The 21,468-nt window shown below is 47.8% G+C and overlaps 3 protein-coding genes across 4 annotated transcripts; 1 reads left to right on the forward strand and 2 right to left on the reverse strand.

The window, feature by feature from the left end:
- Nucleotides 1-1,310: 1,310 nt before the first annotated feature.
- Nucleotides 1,311-2,272, reverse strand: Higd2a (HIG1 hypoxia inducible domain family member 2A). Its single transcript, XM_075969585.1, has 2 exons — nucleotides 2,051-2,272; nucleotides 1,311-1,736 (listed from the first exon to the last, which is right to left on the reverse strand). Exons 1-2 carry the CDS (start codon nucleotides 2,202-2,204, stop codon nucleotides 1,570-1,572), a joined length of 321 nt encoding a protein of 106 aa, XP_075825700.1. The 5' UTR covers nucleotides 2,205-2,272; the 3' UTR covers nucleotides 1,311-1,569.
- A 112-nt stretch (nucleotides 2,273-2,384) lies between these two features.
- On the forward strand, nucleotides 2,385-9,779 carry Nop16 (NOP16 nucleolar protein). 2 transcript variants are annotated; one of them, XM_075969584.1, is made up of 5 exons: nucleotides 2,385-2,611; nucleotides 2,702-2,810; nucleotides 3,922-3,991; nucleotides 6,354-6,460; nucleotides 9,299-9,474. In XM_075969584.1, the coding sequence occupies exons 1-5, from the start codon at nucleotides 2,505-2,507 to the stop codon at nucleotides 9,410-9,412; spliced, it is 507 nt and encodes a 168-aa protein (XP_075825699.1). In that variant the 5' UTR covers nucleotides 2,385-2,504; the 3' UTR covers nucleotides 9,413-9,474. The 2 variants fall into 2 exon arrangements, with proteins under 2 accessions (XP_075825699.1, XP_075825698.1); XM_075969583.1 differs by having other exon boundaries at nucleotides 2,390-2,611; nucleotides 9,208-9,779.
- A 2,131-nt stretch (nucleotides 9,780-11,910) lies between these two features.
- On the reverse strand, nucleotides 11,911-20,750 carry Arl10 (ARF like GTPase 10). Its single transcript, XM_075969586.1, has 4 exons — nucleotides 20,512-20,750; nucleotides 19,891-20,089; nucleotides 16,260-16,435; nucleotides 11,911-13,886 (listed from the first exon to the last, which is right to left on the reverse strand). The coding sequence occupies exons 1-4, from the start codon at nucleotides 20,692-20,694 to the stop codon at nucleotides 13,713-13,715; spliced, it is 732 nt and encodes a 243-aa protein (XP_075825701.1). The 5' UTR covers nucleotides 20,695-20,750; the 3' UTR covers nucleotides 11,911-13,712.
- Nucleotides 20,751-21,468: the final 718 nt, after the last annotated feature.

The raw sequence follows: 21,468 nt of genomic DNA on the forward strand, positions 1-21,468 counted from the left end.
AAAAAACCAAAAAAAAAAAAAAAAAAAATACTTTAATTATTAATGACTATAAAGTTTCTGTTGCTAAAATAATACCTAAAGAATTGAGAGTTGGAATCCAACTCTCCCGTGTATTTTAGGGGGTGGGCATCGTAACAGGAACACAGTGGACATGACCTTGAAAAGGAGTGCCATCTTCAGTTCTTTATGCTCTGCCCTTGCATCTTGCACTGGGCTTCACAATGCAGTGTTCAACGCTGGCAATCTGCCTCCCAGCTAAGACCATGAAGGAGGTGCAAACGCCTGGCTCTAGTCATGGACCTTCCACTCAGATCTAAGTCATGTCAAGCACAAGAAATGTACCTTCACTTTTGTCCCATTTCCCAGCTTGAAGCAGGTGTTGAGAGGGTAAGAGTCACACATGAGAGGAGCTCAGCTCCTCAAGTCAACACAGTGCTGACCACAGACCCACAAATGCCTGCTGAGACTTTTGCGTCAAAAGCTGGGTGGTATAGATCAGCAGAGCCTGTGGGCCTCTGAAGAGACAGAACAGGAGTAAAAGAAGTAGACAAAGGATGGTGGTGGTGTGGGTGTTGGACATCCCAACTCAAACAGGACTATGATAGGCCTCATCTAAAGGCTATAGAAACTTGAAGATTGGGGCTGGAGAGATGGCTCAGCGGTTAAGAGCATTGCCTGCTCTTCCAAAGGTCCTAAGTTCAATTCCCAGCAACCACATGGTGGCTCACAACCATCTGTAATGGGGTCTGGTGCCCTCTTCTGGCCTGCAGGCATACACACAGACAGAATATTGTATACATAACAAATAAATAAATACATATAATAAAAAGAAACTTGAAGATTGCTGGCAAAGTTCCCCCTATTCCACCAAAAGGAACAAATTTTGGCCCACTGAACTAGAATCCTAAGGATGAACATTTGGGACACTCTACTTTTAACTAATGGCCAAGTGACTTGACAGTTACCAGGAAAGTTCGGGTGGCACTAGGATCTATGTTTCTCTCTCATGACTGGAGGTTGAACATAGGGCCTCACAAGGACCACATGCTGTACAACTGAGTTGTATCCCCAGACCATTTAAAATTTTGATATTAGGTCTCACTAAGTTACTCCTCTAGCTGATCTTGAACTCTTGAAATTACAGGTGAGAGTCTTCTCCCTCAATCCGCAGAGTAGTTGAGGCTATAGGCACTATCAGGCCCCACTGATTTCTACAGGCCAATCCTACCAACAGCCTCCTGTTCCTTCCTAAAAACATGGACCAAAAATCAGGGCTTTGACCATAGGTATGAGACTAAGAATTTATCACATTACCAGTGTATTAAGGCTTTATTAAGTAAGTAGTTAAGGGGACGCATCACAGATTTTTAGTGTGCAACCCAGCTGAAGTGAACCTGGGATTTCGGGGGAGAGGAGGACAGACATCAGTCACAAAAACCGGTCACTTCCTCATCCAAATGATGACAACAGAGTACAGTCAGAAACGGAGGGAATACGTCTGACAGGACTGTTTGTAGCTCCTGGCTTTTACAATGATTTCCATGGAGCTCTCAAGGCTCGGCCAGACACTCAGGGTCGAGACTTCATAGCAGATGCCGCTAACCCCAACAAGATGGCTACGACCGTGAAACCCTGGGCAGCGATCCGGGTGCGCATCATTATCTGGGAGCGGTGGCTCTGGCCGCGGTGGAAGCAGTAAAGGCCATAGGAGAGGGCAGCCGCCGTACCCAGACAGCCTGGGGAGAGGACAACACAAACAGGGGGCAGCAGGTTGGGTCCTGCACATTCTTTGAGGATGTAGCCCACCTCCACTCTCCCAGAGCCTCGTTTTGTAGACGACAACAGGAGGGCGAGAGTGGGTAGGTCTAGAGTTCTCTTCTTCAAGCCCGCAACACGCTCCGGTCCGTTTCAGTTCTCCCCGCCCTACCCTTTCGTCACATCTTCCGCACACTCCCTTTCCCTCACCCAAGGCGTACCTGGTCCGCCCCTATTTCATTCCCCAAGGAAATCTCTGACGCCTCGGTCTTCGGTTCCTAAAGCACACACTTACCTATGGGGACCATTGGGTTCTCACGGGTCTTGCGAATAAATTTCTCCTTGAAGCTCTCTGGGTTGCTGTAGACCGTGGGACTGAAGCCCTCGATGACTGGAGCCTGGGACGGATCGAAGGGCGCCTCTGAACTGACAGGACGGGGAGCCGCCATAGCCACAGGCACAGAAACAGGTAGGACAAAAATCCGGACGCCGAACCCCGCCTTCTGATGAGGTCACCACGAGGGCGGGGAAAGAACCTGCTGAGGGTAGTACGCAGGCGCTATTGCCAACTTTATTCTGGGAGTTGTAGTAAATCAATGTGGAGGCGCTACTAGAAAGACTACATTTCCCGAGAATCCCTGCGCGCTTGCTTGCGCGCAGAGCCTGTTAACACGCGGTTCTGGTAGTGTGGTCAAGAGTTAGAGCTGCTGCTTCTGAGTTTGAGCTCCTGGTGCGGCAGTCTGCAAGAGATGCCCAAGGCCAAGGGAAAAACTCGGAGGCAGAAATTCGGTTACAATGTCAACCGAAAGCGTCTGAACCGGAATGCTCGTCGGAAGGCAGCTCCACGGATCGAGTGGTGAGGGGCCAGTTCGGAGGCAGGCAGGGGCCTCGGCTGGGATCGACGGCGAGGTGACAAGAGTCTCCATCTCTCTTTCTTTGCCGTTAGCTCTCACATTCGACATGCCTGGGACCACACCAAATCCGTGCGGCAGAACCTGGCGGAGATGGGGTTGGCCATGGACCCCAACAAGGCGGTTCCCCTCCGAAAGAGAAAGGTACTGATAAAGCAAGGTTCAGGAATGTTCCTCATCTCCACCCTAGCCCTTCCCTATTTTTCTTCATCACCTTCCATCATTGAGCTGAGTTTCAGAATTTGATCTCCCCGTACATCCTTCCCATAATTTCCACAAAGTCATTTGCTTGCACTAATTCTGGCCAAAGCCCCTTAACGACTCACACTTCCTCCTCAGGACACGTAGGGGCTTGGTTTGTAGTGTCATTCCTCCTCCGCCTACCATTTCTTCTCGGGCCTGTTTGGGAGTTCAGTGGAATTTTCTAGACTATGTCTTTTTTCTGTCCTTGACTGTCCAGAGCTTGAGACTGCCTTCCGTTATCCTTCACGTGAGGTATCTAGTTATTTCCCAACAAATCTATCAGGATTACCCTTTGAGCCTTTCAAAAATAGCACCCCACTTTGCCCAATATCCTCTTTCCTGCTTTAATTCACAGTAATTGTAAGCACGTAATGGTATGTTATTCATTTGCACATCTGTATATTCAATGTGCATCTTCATCCCTTAACATAATCTTGAGTTTTGTTCTCTACTAAATTCTCAGGAAGCTAAGTTGTGACAGGTTAGTTAACCTAATAAATGGGCTTGCTGAGTGAATTTGGTGCATTGACTTTAGGCAAGTTTCTCTCTGTTCCTTCAGGCAAGTGAAAATGGCACAGCGGTTCTTTAAAGCAAACCTTAAGGTGTAACTGACATGAAGAAGCGATCCAACATTGCTACCTGTGCAGTGTTTCACCGGGTTACCACACAGCAGAGTAGGAAAGATGAAGGGCTTGCTAAATTGCTTGAGTGTGGGCGTGAGCCTTCGGTGGGGCTTAGCGGGTCAGAGGTCAGCTTTCAGGAGTTGGTTCTCTTTCCATTTCGGGTTTTAGGGATTGAACTCTGGTGGGCCATCTTGATAGCCCTGCTTGTGTTTCTCTTGATAACTTTGCTGGGACTTCAGGGGTTAGTCTGTTATCTAGTTCTGCCTGACCTCAGGCAGGGATTTTCTTACACTATAGTTGTGTTGTGGACAGTATCCTTGCTTAGTCCTATCAGACTTTCTCTGATCAAAGGTGCCTGTTTGTTGGTCTCACAGGCTTTGTTCTTACAGGTAAAGGGCATGGAGGTAGACATGGAGGAGAGACCCAAGGACCTTGTACGGAAGCCCTACGTGGTAAATGGTGAGTGTGGGCTGTGTTCTAGGCCACCATCCTGCCTGTCAAAGGTGGAGAGGCACTCGGTCCCTTTACTACGGTGGGAGACGACGCTGTCTGATCGAGGGCTCGGAAATAGCACTATGTCATAGCTGAGACGTTTTCCGGCTAAGATAGATGAGATTTAAATGTATGAACTCAGGTAAGACAGAGACATTAACAGAAGAGAAAATTGGGTATGAAAGGATGAAGAAGAAACCAATAAGTCTCAGGTTTGTTCCCAGTTTTACACGAACTTAAGATGAGCTGATTTGTAGAGAGTCTGCTATTGTTTAATCTTTCCAGTGACAAATCTAAATTCCCTGTGAGTTTGACCCTGCAGGAAAGAAAGAATATTCTGGAATTCTTACCTACTTACCCTTGCCTATTGTGGGTTTATTTTTAACTTTGTATTTGGGAGTTGAACACAGGGCCTCATAAATGCCAAGTATACATTCAACCTTTTTTTTTTTTTTTTTTTGGAGCCTGTTCTGGAACTAGCTCTTGTAGACCAGGCTGGCCTTGAACTCACAAATATCCACCCGCCTCTGCCTCCCGAGTGCTGTACCACCACCACCCCAGGCTCAACCTTTTAACTATACCTCCATTCAGGTGGTTTTTTTGTTTGTTTTTCTTACCATATCTTCTGATTTGAATCTCCTGACTTGAATTGACAGATGTTTGATATGAAATTACCTGAGTCTTATCTTTAGCTTATCTTTGTGATTCACAGGAGAATTTTTTACACTGTTCAGGGGCTGGAGACGTGACTCAGAGGTTAAAAGCACTAGCTGCTCTTCCAGAGGTTCTGAGTTCCAGCAACTACATGATGGCTCACAACCTTCTGCAATGAGATCTGGAGCCATTTTCTGGCCTGCAGGCATGCATGCAGACAGAACACTGCATAGTAAATAAGTCTTTTAAAAAAAATAGTTCATTTAAAAAAAATTTACACAGTTCATTGTGGGTGTGGGGAGAATTACTACACCTGACTGTATATACAAAGCTACATATACTTAATGTAGTAATAAAATTTATTTATTTTTCTCCAGACAGGGTCTGTGTTGCCCTGGTTGGCCTTGAACTCACAGAGATCCACCTTCATCTGTTTTCTAAATTCTGGAATTAAAGACATAAGCCACCGTGTCCTATAAGAATTTTTTTTTTTTTTAAGTTTTAAATTGTCGCTAAAAATGTTACATTTAATCCCAGCTCTCGGAAGGCAGATGCAGGTGGATCTCTGTGAGTTCAAGGCCAGCCTGATCTACAACGAAAGCTAGCTCTGGGACAGGCCCCAAAGCTACAGAGAAACCCTGTCTCGAAAAAACAAAACAAAACAAACACATAAATTTACCTTCTTGGTCTTTTAAAAACGTACGGTTAAGCTGGGCAGTGGTGGCGCACGCCTTTAATCCTAGCACTTGGGAGGCAGAGATAGGTGGATTTCTGAGTTCGAAGCCATCCTGGTTTACAGAGTGAGTTCCAGGACAGCCAGCGCTACACAGGAGACCCTGTCTTGAAAAACCAAAAAGTAAACAAACAAATACAATGTACAGTTCAGTTATGTTGAATGTATTCATACTGCTATAAACCAGCTCTCCTGAACTTTGGTTTTGCAAAGCCGGGGTTGCCTTTGACAACCAGGTCAAAGATGATTTTGACGTAAGAAATTTTAGTGCCTCACACTTAGATCAGATTGGACTACATTGTTTCTATAGTTTGCCCATTTGCCTCACATTTTTTTCCTACTTGCTGTGCTGAGATTGGATCCAGGGTCTTATTTGTGCTGGGAAAGCATGCTCCGCTACTATCTGCAGTGTGTCTGGCTTTTATTTGTGGCTTTTGTTTGCTTGGACAGAGTTTTGCTATATATGAGGCTAGCTATGAATTTGAGATTGTTTTGCTTTAGCCTCCTAAGTGATTGGCTCCGTGGTCCCTATTTTCCCTTCATATGGTGCAGCAAGGGATAGGGTTCAGCAATTCAGACCTTCCCATTTCAGACACTGGCGTAATACACCAGGAAGAGCTCTTCCGGTGATAGTAGCGCTGGAAGGGAGCCCAGCTTTGCATCTTTCTGCCCTGGGGCCTGGGACTGGTTAAGACTGGTGAGCTTATTGTATTTCATTTTAAATCATAAATTGGGAATTGCTTTCCAGGGAGTTGCCACCCTGATGGACGAGCAGTGGTGGAAGGCTGACTTTGGGATTCTAGGGCCTGAAGAAGGGAGCTCTGGCTCTGATTTTGGGACTGTGCTGTTCTTGTGTCCTGGGGTTGGGTGGAGGGGTGTTTGGGCAGCTCAAGTAGTGCGGAAGGTAATGCCTTACTCCATTTCTGGCTTCTTTTACCCCAGACCTGGAAGCAGAAGCCAGCCTCCCAGAAAAGAAAGGAAATACCTTGTCTCGGGACCTCATTGAATATGTTCATTACATGGTGGAAAATCATGGGGAAGACTATAAGGTGAGGCCTCCTGGGAAGAACCACTTGGGCTTACTGGGAAAATACACTGGGCTGTTTCAGCCTGATCTGAGATGGAATAGAATGAAAGAGGAGTCTACAGAGGAAAGCATCCCGGTATTTAAAGATTCTTATGTGTAGGAGTGCTTTGCCCCTGTGTGTGTGTATTACATGTATGCCTGGTACCCGTGGGGGTCAGAAGAAGGTACTGGATCCTTTGTAACTAAAGTTAAAATTATGAGCTGCCATGTGAATGGGAACTCTTCACTGCTGAGCTTTTCCTTCTGCCTCCCAGCACACTGTGAGGTTACAGATGCACACCAGTGCATTTGATTTTTTATACAGGTTCTGGGGTGCGAACTTAACACCAGGCTTAGACAATGTGCTGGCTAGGTTCATGTCAACTTGACACAAGCTGGAGTCATTGGAGAGGAGGAAGCCTCAGCTGAGAAAATGTCTCTATATACTTAGACTGTAGGCAAATCTATAGGTCATTCTCTTCTCTCTTTCTCTCTCTGTATCTCTCTCACACACTCTTTTGTTTTTCAGACAGGCTTTCTTTCTTTCTTTCTGTAGCCCTGGTTGTCCTAGAATTTCCTCTGTAGACCAGGCTGGCCTCGAACTTGCAGAGATCCATCTACTTCTGCCTCCCAAGTGCTAGGATTAAAGGCATGCACCACCACACCAGGATAGGGCTTTTCTTTTTTATTTTCTTTCCTTTTTGTTTTTTGTTTGTTTGTTTTGTTTTGATTTGATTTTTAGAGACGGATTTCTCCGTGTAGCCCTAGCTGTTCTGGAACAAACCAGGTTGGCCTTGATCTCAGATCTGCCTGCCTTTGCCTCTCAAGTCCTGGGATTAAAGGTGCGTGCCACAACACCTGGATTGCATTTTCTTAGTGATTGAGTTGCGGAGGACCAGCCCACTACTGCCCTCGGTTCTATAAGAAAGCAGGTTGAACAAGCCAGTAAGCAGCACTTCTGTGGCTTCTGCATCAGCTCCTGCCTCCAAGGACCATGACTGAGGATATATAAGCCAAGTAGTCTCTTTCCTCCCCGAGTTGCTTTTTTTTTCCTTTTCTTTCTTTCTTTCTTTCTTTCTTTCTTTTTTTTGTTAGCTGTTGCTTCATTTTGCAATCAAATTCATTTGATTGAATTCCAGCCTTTTGTACAAAAGCACGTGTTAGGAATTTCCCTGATTTTTTAAAAAAGATCTGGTTACCCAGCCTGCTAGCACACATTTGTTTATTTTTTGAGACAGGGTTTTGCTGTGTAACAGTCTTGGTTATCCTGGAACTTGCTCTGTAGACCAGGTTGGCCTCAAACTCAGAGACCTGTCTGCCTCTGCCTCTCAAATGTTGGGATTAAAGGCGTGTGCCAGAACAGCCAGGGCTGTTAGAGAGACCCTGTCTCAAAAATAAATAGATAAATGAATGAATGAATGATCTGGTTATGCTGGATCTGAACTTATATGGAAGTAATTATGATGGTCCCAGTTTTTTTTTAATTAATTAATTCATTCATTCATTATGTATGCAGTGTTCCGCGTGTGTGTACACCTGCACTGCAGGCCAGAAGGGGGCACCAGATATTATTATAGGTTGTGAGCCACCGTGTGGTTGCTGTGAGTTGAATTCAGGACTGCTGGAAAAGCAGCCAGTGCTCTTAACCTCTGAGCCATCTCTCCAGCCCCTGGACCCAGTTTCTTAAAGGCCCACTGCTCTTTCAGGCTTGTCTGGTCCCTTCCCTAAGGAGGGTATCCTTTTCCCAGCCTTTTTATGCAGAAAGACATGTCTCTGACTGTTTTTGGTTTAATTTTAGAGAGGGTCTATGTAGCCCTGGCTGGCCTGGAACTCAAAATGTAGACCTAGAAATCTGTCTTCCACTGGGCAGTGGTGGCGAATGCCATTAATTCCAGCACTCGGGAGGCAGAGGCAGGCCGGGTCTCTGTGAGTTTAAGGCCACCTGGTCTACAAAAGCTAGTTCCAGGGCAAGCTCCAAAACTATAGAGAAACCCTGTCTCGAACACCCTCCCCCCCCCAAAAGGAAGAGGAAATCTGTCTTCCTTTGCGTCCTTTTCTCTTTATTATTTGATGTGTGTGAGTGTTTTACCTGCATGGATGTATGTGCACCACATGTATGCCTGGTGCCTATGAAGGTCAGAAAGAGCACTGGATGGGTCCTCTCTACGAGCAGCCAGTGCTCTTAACCACTGCACCAACTCTCCAGCCCTCTAAAGACTTTTTTTTAAAAATATTTATTTATTTATTATGGATACAATATTCTGTTTGCATATATGCCTACAGGCTAGAAGAGGGCACCAGACCCCATTACAGATGGTTGTGAGCCACCATGTGGTTGCTGGGAATCGAACTCAGGTCCTTTGGAAGAGCACGCAATGCTCTTAACCGCTGAGCCATCTCTCCAGCTCCTCTAATGACTTTTGAGGTGAGAAATTTGGACCTCAAGGATCGGAGTGGCAGGCTGGAGAGATGGCTCAGAGGTTAAGATCACTGACTGCATTCCAAAGGTCCTGAGTTCAATTCCCAGCAACCACATGATGGCTCACAACTATCTGTAATGAGATCTGATGCCCTCTTCTGGCCTGCAGGTGTCCATGCAGGCAGAACACTGTACACATAATAAAATAATAAAACATTAAAAAAGAAAAAAGGATAGGAGTGGCATGCACAATTTAGGCAAAACTAGGATTTAGATTTGACCTTCCTCATGTTGTCTTTCTTTCTTTATAGGCTATGGCCCGGGATGAAAAGAATTACTATCAAGATACCCCAAAACAGATTCGGAATAAGATCAATGTCTATAAGCGTTTTTACCCAACAGAGTGGCAATCCTTCGTTGATTCTTTGCAGAATAAGAAGATGGAGGTTGACTGAGTGGTGTGCATCCCCAGACAAGGAGTGTATTGTTTCAGACGATGCTGGCAAGGTGCCATAGAATCAGCTTTTACACACATACTCACTCTCTCCTTCATCAGAAGGAACTATTTTTCTTTTTTATTTCTTTTCTCTTTTTTATTTTATTTTTGAGGGGGGTATCTCTCTAATAGCCTTAGATGTCCTGGAACTTAGCTTTATAGACCAGGCTGGCTTCAGACCCACAGAGCTCCACCTACCTCTGCCCTGAGTTCTGGGATTAAAGGGGAAGGTGTGCGCCCCCACACCTGGCTAGAGAAGGAACTCTTTAGAGGCTATGGTTTATACTTTCTTGGGGGCTCACAGAAAAGCCAGGACTGGCTCTTTGTGTCCAGAGGTGATGCTTTATTTGAATGTGATCTGTACATAATAAAAGCATTTTACCTGTGTGATGGGGTTTTTGTTGTTTTGAGACAGGGTTTCTGTGTAGCACTGGCTGGGATTAAAGGCATGAAATGGTTTTGTGTTTCCTATGCCCAGCTAAACTCTGTTCCAGGGAAAACTAACTTTATTAGGGCAGATTGCTCTTTAAGCTTGACAAGCACTGCAGTCATGGGTGCTTATGGGCACTGGCTTCCTCTTGAGTGCTCTCAGCCTTGGTTTCCTGGGAACTTGCCTGGAAGCCTGGGCTGCCTGTAGAAGGGTAAGGAGCAGGTCCTGTTTGTTCACCTTTGATTGCTTTTGTTGGCCATGGCTTAAAGAAAATATCAGAGAGCCTGGCAGTGGTGGTGTACGCCTTTAATCCCAGCACTCGGGAGGCAGAGGCCAGCCCACCGTCTGGGACTGGCAGATCACTAGGTACCACTCCAGTGTGCCACCCACTGGGCTTTCCGTGGTGTGTCCATCCTCTGGTGCCAGGACTGCTGTATGCTTTGGCCTGAGAAGGTGATGCCTGTTTTGCAACAGGATCATGGGAAAGGGGTGAGGTGGGCATTTTAAGACACAACTGCCCCTAACTATGAATCATGTGAAAACCTTTTAAATTGCCAGACGCTCTTGGGAGCACCTAGTCTGTAACATGCTCGGAAAGCATATCCTTCATACATTGCCTATGACATTTGGAAGATGTATTTTTTTAATAATTTATATTTTATGAATGTTCTACATCTACACCTGCACACCAGAAGAAGGCTTCAGATCCTATTTTAAATGGTTGTGAACAACAATATGGTTGCTGGGAATTGAACTCCGGACCTCTGAAGAGCAACCAGTGCTCTTAACCTCTGAGCCATCTCTCCGGCCTCCTGAATGCTAGGATTAAAGGCACCACCACTGCCTGGCTAAGATGCACTTTTATCTTTGTTATAGGGAAGACAACAGGTCAGAGGTATGCAAAGTGGGGGTGGGGTGTGACATCAAATCTGTTCTGGAGCCGGGCGGTGATGGCGCACACCTTTAATTCCAGCACTTGGGAGGCAGAGGCAGGTGGATCTCTGTGAGTTCGAGACCAGCCTGGTCTACAAGAGCGAGTTCCAGGACAGGTTCCAAAGCCACAGAGAAACCCTGTCTCGAAAAACCAAAAAAAAAAAAAAAAAATCTGTTCTGAAGGCAGCAGCCCATCTTTCCCACAGTATTGAGGGCCCTAGAATCTCATTAGTCCTTAGGATCTAGAGTATACAAGAAGCTCCTGTCTTTTGATTTTGCATCTTCTGGCCTCTACAGAATTCAGATTTTGTGTCATTGACTATAGGGTCTCCTTAACTGTATGTAGTTTGGGTGCCAGCTTCCAGAAGCCACCTCTGCTATGTTCCTTGTTCCCAGGGCGTGTAAGCTTCCTGTGTCCTTTTAGCTGTTTCTAACACCCTCACTCTGGTCCCTTCAGGTAGATTCCTTTCCAAGGGTTAGAAGGCTTTGGGTCACTCACTGTTCCAAAGGTAAGGGGTAAGGGACTGGAACTCTAAGCACTCAGCAGACTCCTCCCTCAGGATGAGGACTCATTGAATATACCCATTTTGGCATTGTATACCTCAGAAAGCTGACACTCCTGTTTACGCAGTTGCATCTGGGTACATGGGGTGGACAGACTCCACACATTGAAGAACTGCACCCCCGTCCCTTGATGGTCATCTTCCAGGTGTAACAGTGGGGGAGGTTGGAGAGTCCTTCTCCATAGCACCTAGAAAGGACTCTGCCCTCTGAGGCTGGAAGGTAGTGTCTGCTCTGCCTGAATCTGGTCTGAGGTCTGGACCCATGGCAGGGGGATGCCATAGACAGTCCGCAGATGGCTTCTGATGCTGGCCAATTCTTCCCAACCTATTAAGTACAGAATGCCCAGAAAGTGGTTACCTGGTTTTTTCCCTAGTACTGAGGATTTGAACCAAGTATGTGCTAAGCAAGGACTCTACCAAACTTAGGTCATCAGCAGGTTTCCATGGCAAGCTACCCACCGTAGCATCTCACAGGCCTTTTACCTTGAGTCAAGGTCTCAGCTAATTGTCCAGCTGTCCTTGAACTCACTGTAAATGAGGCAGACTGATGCCATGTAGCTGGGATCACACACCAATAGGCCTGGTCTCAGGTAAATCTGCTTCAATAGACACAGTGAAACTCTTTATTCTGAAATTGATCCCTCCACCTGGGGGAATATGACAATTGAACACAATGATACTCATTAGACAAAGAACTTGAAAGTCAAGAAAAAGGGTCCCTCTCATCAAGTCTGGTTCCAAGGTAAGCTTTAAGCACTGGAGAAGAAGGTGGGATTCTTAAAACAATGACAAAGTTTCTTACCTTCCTAATGATAAGATGAAGAGTTGCCAACAAAGTTTCAAATACTGGAAAATCCAAGTCATTCCTTAAGTATTTAATACAAAAGCAGAAAGATCACTTCTGGTGAGATTGCGGTAATTTCGTTCTCATGGGCAAGAGGAGTCCAAGGGCACAGTGGGCCCCTCTTCTGATGACTGTGCTCACTTCAACTTGGAAGCTTTCCATTTCCCAGGCTGTATGTTGGGCAACTGGCAAACAGCACACAGCCTATTTTCAAAAAGCAAACTGGAAGCCAGGCATGATGGCCCAATGTTTCCTGCAATCCCAGCAGGAAGGACAACTGTCATGAATTCAAGGCCACCCTGGGCTAGAGTAATACCTCATCTCACTCAGCAGTCCTGGCAAAGCTCCTTTGCTTGTGCCTAATGAAGACTGGCTGTGCATCGCTTGATCACCACAGTCATGGATTGTTCATTGCAGCTTTCTGGTGAATAAATGGTCCCAGAAGGCTTGATGCACCCAGGGCCACTCTGTTGGTTCTTCTACTGGTCCTGTCCTGTGTCCTGGGCCACAAGGCAGAATCTAAGTACTAGATTCCCTTTAAGTATTTATCTCCAATTATGGTCTCAAGGCCAGGCTGCGGGAGGGGGAAGCTATAGTTCTGTCTCCACTGACACTCATAGGTTACCTCAATGTCCGTCATGATTCCAGATAGTTCTCAAAGCTTCAAATTTTCTTTGACAATCTAGGGTTTCAATTACAGCACCTAGAAACAGAACTTTGAACTTTGGCCTATTCCTTTGATAAATACATAAATAAATAAATAAAATGCTCCTCCCCCCCAACTTCAGGCTTGTTCCAGTACTCAGGTTCCTTCCTTCTGTAGACTTATGTAAACATGGGCATTGGCACAGTTAGTGCAAAAGCGGCAGGCGGTCTCCAGACCTGGGAAAACCGTCCTTCACCTGTGTGGTGAACTGCACTTTGTGTGGGCAATAAAGGCTGGCAGGCCAGGCCTTAAGAGCAGGGAGGTGGTCAGAGCATTCTATGCTAAAGTCTTCAGGTTGATCCTCATTTGGCATTGCCAAGGCTGGCATTTAGGAAAAACTAGAAAATCACCTCCTCCCTTTAAAAATGATGGTCCTGGGGCCAGAAAGGCAGAAACACAAGGCCACAGACGAAGCAAGGATATACTGTGCTCCCCCCAGACCCTTCCCACATGGAAAACGTATGACATCACCCAGAGTGAACAGTCAAACGTGAGACCTGAAGGCTCAGGAGTACCTGTGATACCCACACTGGTTCTTCAACCAGTGGGACCTGCAGGGAGAGAGCACAAGTCCGTGGAGCATTGCACTGTGTAGGAAGGCAAGGAGAGATGGAGCTACACTATGGTCTCAGGTGAGGCAATCACCGTCTCCCCTCTGCCTTACACCCTCCTGCCCCAGGTCCACCTCATCAGGAAGGCTTCTGCGTGGTTCTGGCCTTGCTCTCGAGGGGACAAAGAAGGTGCTGCTATGATGATCCTGCCCAAGGCTTAGGCCGGCAATGAAGATGCAGGAAGAAGCAGAACTGTGGTCTCCAACGCTGGGCAGCAAGCAGGTGGCTCCAGCTTAGGAGAGAAGCTCCAAGAGCAGTTTCCAGATGCGAACAGTGCCGGGTTCCTGGAAGCCAGATCCTACAGGGGCAATGCTGGCTGCCAAGAGGAAAACCTCCCTCTGGTTGTTGCTAGCAAGCAGGCCCAGCTCCTGCTGCAGCTCCACCATACTCATGGCCCCGCTCAGGTCCTGCAGTGAACACAAGCCAGTGACACATGGCTGTCAGACAATGCTTGCAGTGTGACCCCACCCTTGTCAACTATGAAAGACAGAAATGTTCAGCTACTGTAACGCTGGGAAAAGCAGAATCCTATATCCCATGAGGTACCTCTAGACCCTACAGAACAAACTCAGTGCCCTCCTCCATCCTGACTTAACTTTGTGGCTCTCTCTTTTCACGACACTTTTCACTAGTGTGGTAAGAAACAGCCCTTCCTACTGTTAGGCACCATGAAGGCATCTGCCTACCAAGTTTCTGATTGACAACCCACTGAAGTGATGAGGAAATTGGTTCAGTGAAGTCACTTAGCTCCAGTAACAGAGATAATGGCAGAGCTAGGTTCCAAAGGCATGTTGATGGCCAAACTTTTTGAACTTTTTGGAATCCCTACTCCCCCTCCTCACACACACACTTTTTTTTTTATAGACAAGATTTCTCTGTGTAGCCCTGACTGTCCCAGAACTCACTCTGTAAATCAGGCTGGCCTTGAACTCAGTGATCTCCACGCCTCTGTCTCCTGAGTGCTGGGACTCCAGGCGTGTATCACCAGTACCCACTACACATATCTACTATGTAAGACCATAGAGAGGGGTAAGTTCCAGACAGTCTAGCTTGGGTGGAGGTAAGGGAAAAGGCTATGGTTGGCGATGGTCTCTATAAGTTTCATCACTGGCTCAAGATTCTCGGAGCAATCGTACACAGGAGGTCCTCCCTCTCCTGTGGTTCGAAATTGCTCCCACAGGCTCCAGGCTCGTATATTTGAATGCTTGGAGCGAGGCTAGCAGAATGGTTTGGGAAGGATGAGGAGGTGTGCTCTGAAGGAGAAGTGTGACGATGGTGGTCTTCAAGGCTTCAGAAGTGAAACTGTAAGCAAGCCCCAGTACATTCTTAAGTCACCTTGATCATGGTGTCACTTCACAGACCCAGGGAAGGAATCTAAGACACCTCCAGTTGGTTCAAAATGCTAGAATTTTTTTTTTTGAAAGAAAATAAAGGGGCTGGAGAGGTGGCTCAGTGGTTAAGAGCATTGCCTGCTCTTCCAAAGGTCATGAGTTCAATTCCCGGCAACCACATGGTGGCTCACAACCATCTGTAATGAGGTCTGCTGCCCTCTTCTGGTCTGCAGACACACACAGACAGAATATTGTATACATAATAAATAAATAAATATTTAAAAAAAAAAAGAAAATAAAGTATTTCTAAGGCTCCAAGACACCATTAATAGTGGCAATAGGGCTGGGCTTGGTGGCACACGCCTTTAATCCCAGCACTCAGGAGACAGGCTGGTGGATCTCCATAGTTTGAGACCAGCCTGGTCTACATATCAAGCTCCAGGACAGCCAAGGCTATCTCAAAAAAGTGAAAACATACAAAAAGGTAGAGCAGAACAGGCATAAATGGGAACTGTCCCAGGTAGGTCAGGAAAAAATGGTAGTCAGATTTAAAATAATTATCAAGAGTCCTCTGATAGGCAGGGCAAATCTGACATCAAAGAGACAAGTTAGAAACGTTGGCACAAGCCTCAAGGCACTCTGATTGTGGCGGTCGTCCTGGAGTTGAGGATGCCACATAAAATCTGTCTGTCTGTGATCCTGAGGGCTGCTGAACCTGAGACAGCCCAATAGACCCAGGAAAAGGGGTTGTGGAGGCTGGGACTTCAGAACCTAGGGCCTCATGCATACTAAACAAGCAACCTACCACTGAGTTCCATTCTAGCTAAACAACAGACTCTGAGGAAGATTGTTAGTGACAGCAGGGCCTGTCATGGGGTATAGCCAGACTGAAGAGGGGTGATGGCTGCCAGGTGTCCACACTGAGCCCCAACACAATGCATTCATATTATTACTTAATTCATAGAATTACTTAATATATTGCTTGTTACTTTTCAGCTTAGTGTAGGAGCAGGATGGTTCTAGAAACAGGCAGGCATTCCAGACCACCGCCCTGTATGTCCCTATGGAGATTACCATCCTGCACCTCCACCCCACCCCCAGCAGCAGGTGTAGTGGCGCGCAACTACAATTCCACTACTCAGGAAGAGACAGGCTTATGAATCCCAGGCCAGCCTGGGCTGCACAGTACACCTATCTGAGTGCTCAAGACCCTGTCTCGAAATCAAAATCTTCAAAACTACACCTGCCATATAGTAAGTACTTAATAACCGTTCCTTCACCTCTCCTGGGTTACGAGAAGAGGGAGACGAGAGAAGACACCAGTTAGGGTGGAAACATGACGGGGAAGAGGGGCAGTATTTCAGGCTCTCTCTGGACATATGCACCCCCATCATGCCCAGGAATGTACGAGAATTCCCTCTGACCTCAGCCCACCTCTCATAATCTCACCTGCTTGTTGGCCACCACCACAACAGGCAGATCAGGGTCCTTGTCCAGCAGTTTCTGTAGTTCTTGCCGAGCCCAGGGCAACCGCAGCCGATCAGTTGAGTCCACCATGAACACCAGCACGTCCACCTCATTCACAAACTCCTTCCAGTAGAAGCGCAGGTTCTGGCTGCCACCAACTGAAGAGAGGCCAAAGGACAGGTCAGAGCCCAGAGCTCCCTGTGGCCTGGCCAGACCCCCACCCCATCTCCAGCTCCTAAGGTTCCACTAGCCAGGGGCAAAGAAAGCACCATAGTCTAGAGCCAGGCAGCCCTCTTAAGAGAGGTCACTGCAGGGCTGGAGAGATGGCTCAGAGGTTAAGAGCATTGCCTGCTCTTTCAAAAGGTCCTGAGTTCAATTCCCAGCAACCACATGGTGGCTCACAACCATCTGTAATGGGGTCTGGTGCCCTCTTCTGGCCTGCAGGCATATACACAGACACAATACATAATAAATAAATAAATATTTAAAAAAAAAAAAAAGAGAGGTCACTGCACTGCCAGACTCTTCTTACTGAGTGAAGAAGTTTCAGCAGACCCCACAGGGACTGTCTGTGACAGCCACACAGCACTAGACAAGTGATAGTCTTAGGCCACCTCGCCTCTTTACCAGGTCCTAGCTTCCTCCCTGTCAGAAGTCGGGGTCCCAATGCCAGAAAAGCCAGCGCAATGCCACTCTCGACTCCGTCCCCACGCACTCTTGTTGCTCCTTCCTCTTCCTCTGGAAACACTGTACGGAGTCATGCTGAACAAGGTTACGGACATAGTGCCTGCACCTGGAGCTGCCCTTCTCTTCCTTTTTGCCCCTCTGCTCAGTTCCCCTTGGTTACCCTGCATCACCCCGTTCTGGTTCTGGTTCTGGTTCTATTAACTGTTCACTCTAAATCCCCCCAAAGCCCCAGCACAATGCCTTGGCACACAGCAGGCACTCATCAAGTATTTACTGAGTGCCTACCAGGTGCCAAGCACTGATCTGGGTGCTGGGGATGCAGACACACGGGCTGGAGTCCTGCTCTCAAGGGACCCCCTCCCTGACCCAATGCCAAGCACTCACTGATCTGAGTGCTGGGGATGCAGAAATGAGCAAGCTGGAGTCCTGCTCTCAAGGGACCCCCTCCCTGACCGAATGGACCAGGCAATTACAAAAGGCATATTCTAGAAAGCAAGGAATCAGAACACAGGGAAGTGGCTAGGGGCTGTGGATGGTCTTGGACTGGGTGGTCTGGGAATGTCTCTTCAAAGAGGCTGGATGTGAAGTGAGTAGAGCCGTGGAAGAAGCAAAAGAAAGCATTCCAGTCACAGCAAAGAACAAATTCCATCTATCTGAGAAAGAGAAAGCAATGTGGTAAGGGACCTCGAGAAAGCAAGAGGAGAAGGGACAGAAGCTGGCCCTTTAAAGGTCTAGAATCTGTTTCTCAAAGGTACTAGCAGCTGACTGTGGACAGAAGTAGGAAGATCTATAAGGAAGCAGTTGTAGTCCTGGTGGGGGAGGCGAAAGCGGCTTGGACCAGGCAGCAACAGAGGGAGTAGGAGAGAGACAGTCTATCCAAGCACACAGCTGACAGAACCAATACCCAGACTTCACAGTGAGTTCAGCAAAGTGTCACCAGTATTGAATTTGTCCCCCTACCAACTCTGCTCAAACCATGCACTCTCAGTTGGACACAGGCCAGAATGCTGAGACCATGTGAGGGATGAGAACTCTAGGACTTAATTGGAAATTTGGGATTTTTTGCTGATGTTGAATTTTTTGAAACTGTGGCAATCTTCCTGCCATGGCCTCCTGAGTGCTGGAATTAGAGGTGTGACCCACCTTGCCTGACAGCAATCTGGGTTCGACTCCTAGATGAGGGAAGCCCTGAGCCTGGACTCAACACAGGCACATGGAAATACCTTTTCATATGGATGGGGAAAAGAAATGCTATTTCTGTCAGATAATACCCTCACTCAACACGTGTCCTTGGCACAAGAAAAGACAGAGGGGCTGGGGAGATGGCTCAGTGGTTAAGAGCACTGGCTGCTCTTCCAGAGGTCCTGAGCTCGATTCCCAGTAACCACATGGTGGCTCACACCATCTATGGTGTGATCTGATGCCCTCTATCTGAGGCATACATTCAGATAGAGCACTCGTATATATAAAATAAATAAAATCTTTTTTAAAAAAGAGAAAAAAATCAAAATCAAAAACAAACAAAAAATAAAAGCAAGAAGAAACAGAGAAAACTTGATGGGAGGTCCAAAATCTCAAGTAAGCATCAATGTTGTCTGCTACAACCAGGGAGAAGAGGTATGGCCAGGTTTGGCCATACCACAGTGCCTAGGCCAGAAGAATGAAGTCCCCTCAGGCCCAGAGTTAGGTTCTCAAAGCTCAATTTTATCACCCAGTACTTAATAAAACACATCTAGGCCTCAAGGTTTTAGTCCTGTGGCTGAAAGTGCCCCCCTGCTTCCTCAAAGACTGGGATAGACCCAGGCTGACAAGAACTGCTACCTTCTCCATATTCTGGAAGCCCTTCCAACATCCCAAGAGGTTAGGACTGAGGGTAGGCTCCTCAGTTCCCTTCTGATTACTCACTCAGTAAGTCCTCCCAGATACCTGTGACGGTCTAAGCCTTAGGTCAGAGTGGAGGACATCAGTCTGTGACCAGGATGCTCGCAGCTCCATCAGGGACAGAGGGTGACGCGACAAACAGGGCAGCAGAAGGGGTGCAGAACCAGGAAGGAGTCAGGGAAAGCGTCAAAGGAGTCACTCACAAACTACAACTGAGAACTGGTCATGGTGGCAGGGACCTGTAACCCCAACACTCACAAGGCAGAGAGAGGGAGGGAGAGAGAGAGAGAGAGAAAGAGAGAGAGAGAGAGAGAGAGAGAGAGAGAGAGAAAGTTCAAAAGTTCATGAGATCATCTCAAAACACTCAGGAGGCAGAGACAGGTGGATTGCTGTGAGTTCGAGGGCAGCTTCCAGGAAAGCCCTACAGAGTGAGTTTCAGGAAAGCCAGGGCTAATACAGAGAAATCCTGTCTCAAAAAATCAAAACCAACCAAAGAATGTCTAACAATAGTTATTAAGCATTCCAACAACAACAAAACTAAAACAAACAAACAAAAAACCCTAAAGAATGGAAAAAAGGGAACCACAGTTTAAAGAAAGAGTAGTAGCGGTTAATCAAGCGTTCCAGTGCATGCCAAGAAGAGAAGGTAAGAAACTAGTGCCCTTCCTAAAGGCCTAGAGGAGGGCCTCCTGCATTAGGGCACCGGGAAGCTGGGCACTTGTCATGAGTCACCCGTTCCTACAATTATCTACCAAGCAGATTAACTGGTTATAGTTTTATGGTGTTGTCTGGGGTATGTTATCAGCAATGACTGTCAAGCGCTTGGCATATGAACCCTTAGCTGTCTGTCTGTGTAAGGCATGTGTGGTGAAGGGTAGGAGGACCATTTGGAGAAACCGGATAGGGAAGAACCCTAAATGCCAGAATGTTCTGTATCTTGTGTCCTGGAGACTGAGCAGAAAGGATTTCCTAAAGCGGAATTCCTGTTTAGATATGCGTTTATAGAATCTAGGCCCGGGCAGCAGTGAAGGGGTCCCTCGCTCACTCTCTAACAGGTCCACCTCGAAATTCTTGGTGGGCAGCCGCACAGAGTTGAAGCCCCAGGTGGGGACATGGCCTTCCAGCGGTGGCTTCCCAGACAGCATGCGCAGGAACGTGCTTTTCCCGGAGCCATCTAACCCCAGCACCAGCACTTCGCGCTGCTCCAGTTCCTCCAAAGCCGGCTCATCTTCCTCATCCTCGGGCTGCGGGACAGACATCAAGGCTGCAGTCTCCAACATCCCTCCCGTTCCCTCCTTCCCTAGGGACAACGAAGGGGCGGCGGTACCCACGCACGCCTTCCATGCACCCCAGGACAGGCAGGTGTACTCTGGAACAGCGGGGCAGGAGCTGCCTTTCGAGTCCTGAACTGAAAAACCTCACTTTTCTGTTTGACTCCCAGCGATCTCGGGCACATTCTTCCCCATCGCAGATCCTTGGCTTCCTCAGTCTGTTACCCCAAGCCATTCCCAAGACCTCAGGGTCAGGCACACCCGGCTTGACGGCTCTACCCAGCTGGCTCCTGCCGCGCCCTCGGGGAATCCCGAACCCGACGCCCGTCTGGCGTGGCCCAGGCCCTAGCACGAGCTCTCCGCGCTCCCAGCACGCGCAGGCTTGCCACACTCACCTCCCATTCGTCCCACTGAGGGAGGCGGGCGGTATCCGCGCCCCACCAGGCCTCTCCCCGGTCCCAGCGCCGCTCCTGGCTGCGGCCGAAGTAGGCTTTCCAAAGAATAAAGAGCACTGAGCCCAGTACGGCCGCGGCGCCACCCAGAACCAGCACCAACGGGCCCAGTGGCCGCGGCGCCATTTGGCCAGTCGCTGGGATCGGCGAAAACCGACCAGACCAGCCGCGCCCACCCGCCCGACCCCGCCACACTACAAGCCCCACAATGCACCGCTTTATGCGACGGCCACGCGCTTCTTGCGGCGGGGATAGGGGGGCTCGGTGGGGCTGGCCTTCCGGGTAGGGGGCGCATGGTCTGGTCTTTCAGTTAGTGGTTTCGATCTTGGGTGGATTTTCCGCTCCGTTTGCCCAGTGTGGGAGGCCCTAGTCTGTGCGGACCGTTGCGACCCCTCAGAACTTCAGAGAAAGGAACATTGAGACTTAGGAGGTGTTAAGGACGCACCGTAGTACAGTGGTCTAATTTTGCATTCAAACCCAAGTTATTAGCAATCACTTAGGTATTTCTCAGAATCAAAAAGAGAAAAATCGAAGCTATTCATATGGGATCATACACCAGTGGAGTGGCAGAAGGGAACAGAACTGGAGTTCCCTATTCGAAGCAGCCTCTAACCCTCCTTTGGCTGCCTCCCAGAGACCAAAGCGGTGATGAAGTATGTGGAGTCAGAAAGTTTAGAGCAGCCACTTCCAGAGACTGCGAGATCTCCAGGTTCCCCGTTAGAAAGAGAAACAGGGGCGGGGCTGGAGATGGCTCAGTGGTTAAGAGCCCTAGCTACTATTCCAGATCAGAGAAACTGGGTTCATTTCCCGGCACCCACAAGGCAGTTCATAACTGCCAGTAATTCCAGTTTTGGGAATCTACCACCTTCATACCAATGCACATGAAGTAAAGTTAAATAA

Source organism: Microtus pennsylvanicus, chromosome 4, assembly GCF_037038515.1.
Source record: "Microtus pennsylvanicus isolate mMicPen1 chromosome 4, mMicPen1.hap1, whole genome shotgun sequence".
NCBI classification, from domain to species: domain Eukaryota; kingdom Metazoa; phylum Chordata; class Mammalia; order Rodentia; family Cricetidae; genus Microtus; species Microtus pennsylvanicus.